The following is a 13,047-nucleotide window of genomic DNA, read 5'->3' on the forward strand; positions in this document are numbered from 1 at the left end:
CTTTGCATGAAACACCAGCCCCAGCTCCTTATGAACTTTCAAGTGCCCATTGTCAAATAAACGGTAGTTTCTGGGCCTCTTGAATGAAAGTTTCAAGATCCAATCAATTGGACTAGCCTACTCTACCCATCAGTTTCCCCGTGGTCAGATGCCCACCCTGGTCTAGGCAGCTCTCCCAGGGGATCAGGTCAGAAGGGGAAGTTGGGCGTGACAGGCAAAACACCAGGCTGACCACTAGAAGCTCTATTTGCCAGGGTATAGTTGACCTTACTAGAGCTTTTTGCAATCAGTATGGCATGTTTTTTATTCACGGTTTACTTTTCCCGGAGAAGTATTGGAGTTCTGGGGATTGAGGAGCTAGCAATGGCCAGAGGGTCAACTTAAGGATGAAAGTAGAAAGATTCAAAGGGTACATCATCAGCCACTTGGCCGCACGGCTCAGATCAAGCATTAAGGCACTTTTTCACGGGTGGGAGCAAAGAGAAGAGAGCCGAGGAGTTCTGAAAACATGTGTGTGCTCTAGTTGAAGGCGCATTGGGTGGCAAGACCTGATTTCTCTGTAAATGGAGCAGAAATGTCACACTGATGTTTCTTCTGGACGAGTGAAAAGACAGGCATTTTCCAGACACAAACATGGCAAGAGACAAGACAGGCAAGAAGCAGTCCTAAGGGGGTACGATACGACAGAGCGCAGCCCCGAAAAGGCTCATGTGGCGAACGGGGATGTTATCTTGTCCGTTCTTCTCAAGTTACATCCAAGTGAGGCAAAGCATGAGCTGACTGGCCTCAGTCTATTGGGACAAAAAGGCCAAACATTTGTCAGAGGAGGGGACAGATTAATAAGAAATCATAGCCAAGCCACAAGCATCAATACCTACTGCTTCTTTCTGGGAAGGAGGTGGATGGTTCTCTAGTGTCTCGTGAAGCCAGGGTTTGGAAGTCCTCCTGGATGATTCTGCACATGCCAATAAGCCCTGGGTGAGGTAGATGCTCTCCATCGGTCCAGCCTGTGGCTGCCTTGCCCCTTGAACTTTGTTTTCCAGCCAAACCTGACTATTCACATGTCCCTCGTGGGGTACCAGGTGCTTCTACCATCAGGCCTTTGCCTGTTCATCTTCCTCTGCCTGAGACCCTCTCTCAACAGCCTTTATCCCTGCTTAACTCCTACTGCTCATGACCTAGAATCTACTCTCTCCAGGAAGTAATTCTGGATTACCGTGGCTGGGTTAGTGCTTCTCTTTTTTTCCCTAGCACTCTGCTGTCCTCTTCTCCCCTCCCTCTTACCATCCAGGTTATCATGGATCCCTCTCTGGCCTGAGAGTCCCTTGAGGGTAAGGACTTTATTTTTGCCCCATATTGCATTGAGGTATAATTCACATGTAAAAAATCCACCCTTTTAAAATGTGCGGTTTGATAACTTTTGACAAAAGCATGCAGAAGTGTAACCACCACCACAACTGAGAGACAGAAGAATTCCATCATCCTGGAAAGCTCCCTTGTGCCCCTTTGCAAGCAAACTCCATCCCACCTCCAGACCTTAGCAACCACTGATTCGTTGTCCGTCCTTATACTTTGACATTTTCTAGAATGTCACATGAATGGCATCAAGCGGCCTGTAGTCTTTCGTGTCTGACTTCTTTCACTTCATTTCACCAGTGAAATGCTTTGGAGCATCATCTGTTTTGTTGTATGGATCAGTAGTTGATTTCTTTTTATTGCTGAGTAGGTGCCCATCATATGGATATACTGCAAAATTTGTTTATCCTTTCGCTAGTTGATGGCACTGTTCTGGGTAAAAATCCTATGAATATTTACATACAGGGCTTTTTGTGTAATTTATGTTTTCCTTTCTCTTGGGTAGATCCTAGGAATGGAATTGCTGAGTCATTTTATAAGAAATAGCTAAAGTATTTTCCAAAGCGACTACGTTATTTTACTTCCTTTCCAGCGATGTATGAGAGTTTCAGTTGCTTCACGTCGTCAGAACTTGGCATGGACGGCCTCAGTTTAACCATCTAGTCATGGTGTGGTGACACACCATTGTGGCTGTAATTTACGCATCCCTGATGACTGTTAATGTTGAGCATCTTTTCATGTTCTTATTTGCTGTCCATACATTTATTTTGGTGACAGATCTGTTCAAATTTTTGCCCCTTTTTTGCAGATTATTTGTCTTATTATTGAGTTATAGGAGTTCTTTATATATTTTGGATACGAGTCCTTTATGAGATTTGTTTGGCAAATAGTTACTCCCAGTCTGTGGCTTAAAAAAACAAACTTTCTTAAAAGTGTTTTTCAAAGAATAGAAGTTTATATTTTTTATAAAATTTGATGTATCAATTTTATCTTTGGTTCATGCTCTTTTTGTCACTTCTAATAAATCTTTGTCTAACTGAAGGACACTAAGTTTTTATTCCATGCTTTCTTTTAAACCATTTATAATTTTAACTCCTGCCTTTAGGTCCATGATCCATTTAGAGATAATATTCTGTGCATGGTGTGCAGTATGACTGAAATTCTTTTTTTTGTTTGTTTGTTTGGATTTGGATATCCAATTTTTCCAGCAGCATTTAACGAAAAGACCATCCTTTCCCTCCATTGAATTATCTTGGAAGTTTTGTCAGAAATTAATTCACCTTAAGTATATGTGTCTGTTTCTGCACTCTTTATCCTTCCTATTGATCGATATGTCTATCTTTATGTCAATACCACTCTATCTTGATTAAGCTAGCTTTACAATAAATCTTAAAATCAGGTAGTATAAGTCCTCCAACTTTTCTTTTTCAAAACTCTTTTGGCTATATAAGGTCTTTTTCATTTTCATAAATACTTTAGAATTAGTTTATCCATTACAAAATTCTGCTATTATTTTGATTTTGATTTGATTGATTCTATAGATCAATTAAGGGAAAATTTACATCTTAACTATATTGAGCCTACCAAATCATGAGTGCTGTCTGTCTCTCCGTTAAGACCTCTTCTTCAAATTCTCTCAGCAATGTCTTAGTTTTTGGTCTACAGATCTTGTATATATTTTGTGAAAGTTATTTCTAAGTGTTTCATGTTTTTTGATGCTATCATATTAGTATTTTTAAATTAAATTTCCAATTGTGTATTAGTACAGAAAAATATAAAAGTACATAAAAATATAATTGATATTTATATATCAACTTTCTATACTGTGGCCTTCCTAAACTCACTTATTAGTTCTAGTAGAATTTTAGTAGCTTCCATAGATTTGCTTCATTGCTGATCATGTTCCCTGTGAATAAAGACAATTTTACTTTTTAACTTCCCATCTAATTTTTTTCTTGCCTTATTGCACAGGTAATAACCCCCGTACAATGTGAATAGTACAATACCAGTAAGAGTGGACATCCTTGTATTCTTCCTGCTCTTGAGGGGAAAGCATTCACTCTTTAACCATTAAGTGTCATGTTGGCTATAACTTTCTATAAAAATTTTTGATCATACTGAGGAAGTTCTCTTCTAGTCCGCATTTGCTGATAGTTTTAATTATGAATGGATGTTGAATTTTGTCAAATGCTTATTTCAGGAACTTCCCTCCCCCCATTTCATCCCCAAGGCTTAAACCTATTTTTGCACATTTTGTGTACTCCATAAATATTTGTTTATTGAGCCGGGCTAAATACCTGTGAGTGTGCAAGGCCACAGTTCAGCCACTCAGAAGCATAAGAGGAGCTAGGGGAATTTCAGAGTATCTGAATGCCTATTCATGTCGTGGGTGTACTAGACTGGCCTAAATGATCTCACGCAATTTTCACAACATTCCTATGAAGTAGGTATCTCTATTTTACAAATAAGGAATGAGTAATAGATGGAATGATTGAAAATCTATAATATAGTTGGGGTTGGGAAAGAATTCCTGCATTTCATAACTCAATAGAAATAAAAAGACAATCATTGAGTTCAGAAAACAAAAAATATACAAAGGAGTCTAGTTTCAAATATGATGCAAGTTAAAATGGAGTGTAATTCTGCCATTTGATGGAGCGAAAGAATCAAGAGTCAAGTTGGTCTGGATACAAGGCTTGTTGTCCTTGGAATGACTATTGGACCACTAAGAAGAAAAATAACTCTTGTACAATAATTGGCTCAGCCATGAACCATATCCTCATAGTCAAAATAATATAAATTTAAGTTATTAGTTTAACTCTGAGGATTTGATCTACAGACAAAGCAAAGAAGATTTAATTTTGGTTACACATCAAAATGCAAATGTTTATCAACCTTGACAAAGCAAAAGTCGAGATAGATCTGAAGGAAGTCAGAAAGTGGGAGAGAAATGAGGAAATTTTAGGGATGTTAACATTCTTATTTTCCAAAAAGGGAACATTTAAACCCTCTGAGCATGTTTCTCACCTGCAAAATGAGATATAAAGTCTTATCTAATGGGTTGTTGTGAGGATTAATGAATATGTCAAATGCTAATACGTGATAGGTTGTCAACTAACTGTGGCAATGCTAGAGGACAGGAAAGGGGGCAGGCCTGCGGGTAGAAGGGAATAAACCCATCCCCGCTAATGAGGGAAAACCTCGACTTTCAGGTCTATAAATCACTTCTCCTGCCAATACTGTCACTGCCCAGAGAGCAAGGTGATGAGTCTAAGTAATGAAAGGTCAGGGACTGTGTGTCCAGCCTAGGACATCTGAATGACATGACAACCCTGTGAGTGGTGTCATCTTCCCCATTTTACAGTTGAGGGAGTTAAAACTCTGAGTGGCCAATGACTTTCATAGGACTAGCCCTGAAATGGCTAAGCCAGGCCTGAGACCCAGAAACTGTGACTTAGATTCCATTGTCTGCCATGGAGCCAAGTGGCCCAATGAGTTTGAAACACGAGGTGAGCTCCAGGTGTATCCTCTGTACACATTTCTAATGAATGGGCCCCTAGGTTCAATTAAAGAGAAAAAACAGCATTAATTGTTTCTCCCAACAGCTGCGAATTATTTACACTGCATTTGTGTTGATGGCTAATGAAAGAGCAAAGGAGTGTGTGGACAGCCCAAGGTGGCTGTTATTCTTCCGGGGTCCATAATGAAGCCAACACGTGAGCACGGATGAGCCTGCCGCCCCCTCCAGAGCTGCAGTAGGCAGAGCTGCTCTCTGCCCTGCACATGACTCAACCAGCAGAGATGGGTCTCAGGGCCCAAGACCTGAGACTAGCAAGGCTATGTCCTTGCCCCACTAAACCACCTCTTGGTCAGTTCACGGTTGCTGTAGAATGGGTGAGAAGGAGCAGAGTGGTGGCCCGGGTTGAGGCTACTACCAATTCTGGAGCAACTCCTAACTGACCTTTTGAAGCATGATGGGGTGCAAAGGGGACAGGAGCCACCACAACAGAGTTGTTCGCAGTTCTATAAGCTCTTGCTTTGCCATGGCTCTTGAAAAATATGTAATATAATATGTTTAGATACATTATAATGTGTTATCTATTATAGTGTATATTACATATATATTATCATGTGAATGCATACATGCATGTGTGTGTGCTTTTTACATGCCACGAAGTATGAGAGAGTTTTTGGCTTCCCCAGTTGTTAGTTAGTAGCCCTGTGGCCGTCTTGGGAAAATTGCACCTTGTGAAAGTAGTGTCTGCATCATTTTTCTGAGGATCGCCCTACCTCTCAGGTTGCTGTGGGCAGCATTACGTACATGGCGACACCTTTTAAACTGTGAAGGAGGTGTGAGGACTGGCATCAGGACCCCTTGATGAGTCCAGGGCTCCCTCTAACCTGTGATTTTGTTTCTAAAGCACCTACTCTGCACCCAGACTTCTGGAGTGTATGTGGGCAAACAAAAGGCAAACCAAGGAGATCAGACTAATATTTTAGAAAGATTATTCTTGCTGCCGGTGTGGAGGAGGAATTGGAGTGGGACAGGACTTCTTATTGGAAGACCAGTCAGGCGGCCACTGCAGCCATCCAGATAGGAAACGGCTGGGCCGGAGCCGAATCAAGGAGATGGAACTGGCAGAAGTGGGATATTCACCAGAGAAAATTCTCACATAGGAATATTGCATCAATCCTAGCACAGTCTTATTTAAATTCCTCACCCTTCATTAGTACCTGTGGACTATAAGAATCCAGAATTCGTTTGTTAGGACTGCCTTAACAAAGTACCACAAACTGTGTGGCTTAGCATGACAGAAATTTATTGTCTCACAGTTCTAGAGGCCAGAAGTCCAAAATCGAGTTGTTGGCAGGCTCATGCTTGCTCTGAGAGTGTAAGGGAGGGACCTGTCCCAGGCGTCTCTCTTAGCTTTCCGTAGTTCCTTGGCTTCTGGCAGCACAACTCCAGCCTTCAGATGGCATTCTCCCTCTGTGCACATGTCTCTGTGTCCAAATTTCCCCTTTTGATAAGGCCACTGGTCATTTTGCATTAGGGCCCTCCCCAATGACGGCGTTTTAGCTTGATTACCTCCGTGAAGACCGCATTCCAAGGTACTGAAGATTAGGTCTCCAGCCTATCATTTTTTCAGAAGACAATTCAACCAGTAACATATATTTGATATGTATTCTAAGTGCATTAATTTTTCATTAGATAATATATCATTCAGCTGGTCGAATTATTGAAGAGCAACTTAAATTGCTAGATCATTTAGACCATTGAGATAGACACAGTCTTAAATGATCAGAAAATATTCAAGTATCTGTTGCATCTTTACACATATGTTGGTACTTGAATATTTATGCATATAAAATGCAGTAACAGCTCTAATGATGAATTGGATTAGGTCAAGGTCAGAAATCCCAGCACACAGCCATAATCTGCTAGTTTGTTGATCGATAATGGACTTTAATTCTGAAACATCTATTAATAGATAGTAGCATTTGAGAATTAAAGCTTTTAATCAATTTTTAACAAAATCTATCTACACCAGGCATCCAGAAGTAGAAATAATGGGATTTTGGTTAGGCGAAAGATCCATGGTCTTAAAGCCAAAAACTGTATGTGAATCTCTGTGCTGCCCTTAATCTCTGTGTGCCTCTTGTGAATTGTTGAACCTCTCCCTGAACCTCACTTCTCTGAAGCTTCCTTGGGTATAAAATGAGACTAACACGCTCTGTGTCCTTCATGTGGTTGTTAGATGAGAGCCTATGATTGGGCAAATGTACAATATTAATAATATTATTATGGGTTAGTTATTCAACTGGTCATCTTAAAAGTCAATCTTTTTGTTTTATTTTTTCCATTGTTTTCTAGTCAACAAGCACAAGCCATGGATCGAGACTTCGTATCATGGAGTCATAACTGAGAACAATGACACAGTCATTTTGGACCCACCACTTGTAGCCCTGGATAAAGATGCACCAGTTCCTTTTGCAGGTGAGATGATGGCTTGGCATGGCTGGGCTTGGCTCACTTTCGACACATGTTGGGAAACCTCCACGAACTCCAGGTTCAGGATCTATAGCTATTGTCGCCACCCTGTGCCTCTCATAGATCAGCTTGTGATTTAAAGCTGTATGCCTCTGCTGATTTCTGGTGTGGATTTTGTATCTCCTTATGGTTTTTTTCCTTGGTTTTGCCTCCAATGCAAGACCCTTATTTCTTCTTCTGAGAGATGGTATATTGCTGATGTGGCCCCTGGAGTTGGAAAAGTTGGGCTAGGAAGGGCCATAGGGGAATCTTCCCTCTAGAAAGATGATAAAGTGTGTGACCTGCTGTCCCCACTACCCACATAGCATGGACAGGTGGAGAATTGTAGCTTGGTAGATAGGTAAGAGAAAAGGGAAGAAAAAGGACCAGGAAATATTTGCTAAGGGCAGGATGGGGCCATGCCTTTGAGCTTCAAAGTGGGTGTGGCTTTTGGAGGAAGAATCTGGAGGCAGTGACATTTTGCCCCCTGCAGCTTGTGGCTGGAGAATCTTCTCACTGTCATCAAGACTACTGCTGCTTCCTCCTCTAACCTCCTGCAAGGCCAAGGCCCAGGAGGGGTGTGTTGTGAAGAATCTGGCTGTGTCTCATGTTTCCATCGATTTTGGCAAAGTTAAGGGGATGGGTGATGGCAAGGGGAGGAGGGATTGAACAAAGAATTTCTGAAGATGCCTGCATCATGAGTAATATTGTTAACATTTTATAACTGTCAGGAGAAAGACAGGAAATTTAATGAAGGTTTTCAAGATTTCTAGAAGATTGCTTTATGATAGATGGGTGCCAGGCTGAGGTTTTCCCCATGATGAAGTCTATTTTTTCTGACAGTTTGTCTGCTGCATTATGAGCTACTTGGGCAGAAAAAATTGGCTCTTTCACACTTCTAAGAGATAAGCTCTGTGAAGGCCCTTTTTTCATTACAGAATATTATAAAGTAAGGAGCGAGGGGGTGGGTTAAATGGGGAAACTCAGCGTTATGTGAAGATAAACCCATAAGCGTTCTTGCAGAGCATGGGGGAGATACTTCTGACTTTCAGAAGAAGGTTTTATCTTTATTTTATGTAGAATGATAACTTCCAAGGGCACCTACCTGTGACTTCCATAGCGTTTAGATTTGGGACATTTCCATGTATCTTCCAGCCATCCTCAGAGGTCTCAGCTCAACCAAATTCCACTTGGAAGTGTAAATCACAAAAGATGAACTATCTTCCCCAAAGCTTCTTTGCCAGCCTGGGAATATTCCAACTCATCCCCTTCTTGGACATAACTGAACGGTATTGAGCTTAATCAACAATTCTTCACAACCCCCTAGAAATGCAATTTTAAAACAAACACTAGCAAAAATGTTCGGATCATGGAACTATTTGGTTTGGCATGCATTGTGTGCTTAAAAAAATAGAGACAACATTTAGAAATTGGGAGATGTAGCATAAAAATGCAGGATTCTGGTTTATCTTGATGAGTCATATCGGAAATACACAGCTGAGTCGTGGCTCCCCTCTTCAGACTGAGCGTGTGCTCCTGGCTTCCCTGTGCCTCTTTGCTCACAGCCCGTGTGGAGGTCCTTCACCAAGCAGCTCCTCCCATTCACCTCTCCATTCAAGTGTGCGGCTCCTCTTTAAAGCATAACAGAGAAAACCAATGACGTTACACGGGAAGTAAATGGATGCCATTAGGTCGCTTCAGTGTAGTGAGGCTAACACTTTAAAAGCTGAGGGATGTGTCTGATTATTCCTTATGTCTGCCCTCAGTGTAGACCTGTTCTCATCCAGTAGTGACCTGGGAAGCTGACGTTGTTGAGTAAGCTGTTCTCATCCAGTAGTGACCTGGGAAACTGACGTTGTTGAATAAGCTGATCTACAGTAAAGTTATAAGCTCTCTAATGTGCAGAGCAAAAGGGAGGGAAAAAATGCTTAAAGCAAATCTGATATTTGAAAGTTTGGATTTACAAAAGATTACTTACCTTCCTTGGTTGTAGGGCTAGAAGGACAATTAATAATTTCACCTGACGATTCATTAAAGGATTTCCTTAAATCATAAATCCATCAGATGCCATTAAACTTGATTTTGTATTCTGACCATTGGATGTGCCCACAGGTTTTCAGGCAGATCTTGAATCTAAGGGTTGCTTCTAAGCCAAGCCCTGAGCAGTTATTTCCATCTGAAGATAATTTCTATACTTGCAGCTGCATAAAAAAAAGTCTAGCTTAATGCATCAAAATACAATCTTCCAAACTCTTAAGAGTAAAAAATAAAGGTGCTTTTTAGAATGGTCAAAGCTGTTTTTCTCAGTGTTATTTATGATCGGCTCTAAGACAGGACACGGGCACTAGCCATCCATCCCCACTGCAGGCATTTATTTTAAAACATTTATCTTAAAAGGAAAATACTGAAGATTTATTTTGGATCCCTATCATTCTCATAAAATCGAAAACTTCCTATCTGCCAGCTCCATCACTTCTCAAAGTCAACTGCAGCTCTTCGTCCCCTTATCAACAGCTGTCGTACTGGGTGTCAGTTTCCCACTCCTTCCCAGTGGTCTTTATTTCCAATTTAGCCTATGAGCTGAGCTTTAAGCTTATTCGGACGCGGTTCCATCCATATCATTTTTGCTCTGTCTTGTTTCTCTTGTGATTTCCTCTTTAAAAAAAGTTTTTTAAAGAAAAATTTCCTATGTAAAATATCATTTAAATGAAAATCATGATTGCATTTTTCATATAAATGCAAAGTTCAGGGATGTAAAATAGCTTTTATTGTATATCTCCTAATTAGAGTGTTTATTATGGAAAATGTGAAAAAAATAGCAAAGTACAAAAAAGTATGAAAAATGTTTTCTTACCCCAGAGAGCCTCTGTTAACATTTTAGCGTACTTCCTTCCGGTCATTTTTCTACTTTTTTCCTCAAAAGTTGTGATAACACCTCATATTCAATACTATAACTTACAATAGTCTTACTGTCTTCATCTGTAAAATAATATAAGCTTCTCCATACAATAACGTATTGATTAAACTTAAAGAATGTCTATGATGCATGTTGCAATGATTCAACATATAGTGGAAGTTTAATAAATTTGAGTTTCCTTTTCCAGATCCTTCTCTCTGCCCATTTCTTAGAGGAGATAACTAATACACAGAGAGTTCAAGCAACTTTCCCAGTATGCCAGAGCAGACCGGTGCTTCTCACCACTCGCTCTGAGTTCCTTTTTCCTATGATATAGTCTTTTGATCCCTGCCCCACATGATCAGTAGAGGCACCAACTCTCCGTCACTGAAACCCCCCTCAGACCCCAGTCAAGTCCGTTAGACCCGACTCTATTCTCAACCTAGTGTCTGAGCCCAGTGGACGTGACCTTCTTAGAGAATCAGAGACAGAAAAATCCTTGAGTAGTAATGCAAATCCTGTCCACTGCATGGCAAAAAATGATAATGAAAGCAAACTGGGCACATTGTGAACTTATTAATTTCTACATGAGCCCCACTGAGGCCTGTTAGGAAACTGTGGAGACTTTTAAATTTGAAGGGAATTAGATTGCCTTTCAGAGATAATAGAACTGCTCATTTATCTACATTGGGCCAGTCTGCACTTGTCTTTCGTAAGGCCAGGGCAGCAGAGAATGATCAGGCATAATTGGCTGGCTTCTCAGGCTGGGTGACTCTCTGAAGGCTGCCCAGAAGGTTCCTGGGACGTGGTTTGGCTGGTTCGATTATGTGCTTGCAGCAGAAGGTGCTCTTGCCTCCATGGTTAACTCCGTTTGCCCTCCTTGTTCTGCACAGCATCTGCCCATCCATCTGCCTCCTTGTCTTTGGACCTGCCTGGGGTGCTTGTCCGTGCTCCAGGCCCCACAGGTGCCTGAGGCAGGACCCTTGCCGAAGGCTTGTGTATCCATGCTGTCTTATGGTGAGAAGGGAATGCAGATTGTGCACAGTCAAGGCTTTGAGCAAACCCATGTGGTTTTACATTTAGGCTCTGCCCTTGGCTAGCTGCATGCACTCACATGAGTTACTGAACTCCTCCCAGGGGCAGATTCCTTATATTTAAAATGAGGGTAAAGCAGTACCTACTCCTGGGTCACTATGTGGATTAAATCAGACACTAACACAAAATGCCTAAAGCACTCTCTGGCAGCCAGTAGATGTCCAGGATACCCCAGTTCTGATAATCTGAGCTGTGGTAACAATGAGAGTAATCAGAGTAATTGTAATCTTATTATTATCAATAAACCACAAGTGTTTTATTCATTTTAGGTTGATTACAATGATGTGATTATAATCTGTGATAATGATGCTAAGGAAAGGAGAAAAGTAAGTTTGAAGTTTGTTCTAGAGACTTGATGGACTATCAATCTGTGCTGCCTAGATTGTGTGGTTATGTGGCAGTATGGGGACAATCGGTTAAATAATGTAGGGGAAAGTCCTTTGGGAAGAGTAGTGCAGAACTCTGTAAACGTTAGTTGGGAATTAATTTCCTTACATTCTACCTATAATTTATCTCTGTGCAGTAATCTATTGCAAGGTATACTTTTAGGTTACTGCAAAGCATGCGCCCTTTTATTATAAACACACCCCCCACCTGCACATGTGTGTGCCAGCCGCTGCACACACAGTTACATTCAAGCCTCACACCAACCCTATACAACAGGTAGGTCAGCGACTGTGATTCTGTCTTACAAATGAGGACCTTGAGACTTAGAGAAATGAAATAACTAATCAAGATTACTTGCTAAGGATGGATCAGCCTTTCATGCAGCTCCAGACCCTCAGATGCCAAGTCCTGCCTTCTTTCCCCTCTGCCAATTGTCCAGCAGAAGTAGAAGATTTACATGGTCCCTGCTCACAGCGTTCAAGAATCCTGAATCCCCTGTGCAGTGAGTCATTCCCTTCTAAGTTCTTTTTCAATCTTTCTGATTACGTTAGGGAGAACGGCACAGTTTGGGACGCCCCAGGATGTCTTCAACCCCTCTCAAACACTTGCTAATCTCTCTTTTCGACAAAGAAGGAGCAAGTTTGTCTCATAACATTCCATAGGCAACAGCATCGAGCTAGAATTTTAATAACATTCTGTTGTATTTTGTTTAGGTTACTTTCTATTTGAGGCTGGCTTTTCAGTTGTTTTCCTTTTAAGTAAATTCATTTATTATTATAAATTCATCTGAGTTTTTTGTAAACCCAAATATAAAGAAAAATGTCAGTAAATAAGTAGTTAGGTAGTTTATGGCAGTGGAAAAACCATGAGACGGGTCTAAGTACCACGTGGGACACCGTGCAATAACCACACCTGGGCCTCACTCCGCCACCCAGCAGCCTCAGGACCAACCTCCCCGGACCCAGCCATCCTCAGTCTGTCCTGCCCCTGGCTCTCTGAGCTGTGGTCCTGGCAGCAGGGGACCACCACTGTCAGCCTCACAGTGGACGTGCCTCTGTGTTCCAAGTTGGTTTGTGTGGGGTCTTTCCTGAGGGCCAGAGGCAGGGTGCTCCTGGTGTCCCAGCCTGCTCTATGAGTGTTCACTTAGCCTGAGCCAGAGGTCGATTCATAGCAGTCTCTGCAGTGAATTGGGTTCAGACCTCTCTGGAATCCATAATCTGGGCTACTGCCTTGGATCTCACAGACTTGGAATCAAGAATAAACAGGAAGCAGAAGGATGTGGACC

At 41.4% G+C, this 13,047-nt stretch overlaps 1 protein-coding gene across 1 annotated transcript in view; it reads left to right on the plus strand.

Moving 5' to 3' along the window:
- The window catches only part of CLSTN2 (calsyntenin 2), a 553,438-nt gene that overhangs the window by 207,459 nt on the left and 332,932 nt on the right, over positions 1-13,047 (plus strand). Inside the window, exon 2 of the mRNA XM_046671513.1 lies at positions 7,229-7,351. Coding sequence (XP_046527469.1) covers positions 7,229-7,351 — 123 coding nt within the window. The remainder of the gene's footprint in view (positions 1-7,228; positions 7,352-13,047) is intronic.

Source organism: Equus quagga, chromosome 1, assembly GCF_021613505.1.
Source record: "Equus quagga isolate Etosha38 chromosome 1, UCLA_HA_Equagga_1.0, whole genome shotgun sequence".
In the NCBI taxonomy this organism is placed as follows: Eukaryota; Metazoa; Chordata; class Mammalia; order Perissodactyla; family Equidae; genus Equus; species Equus quagga.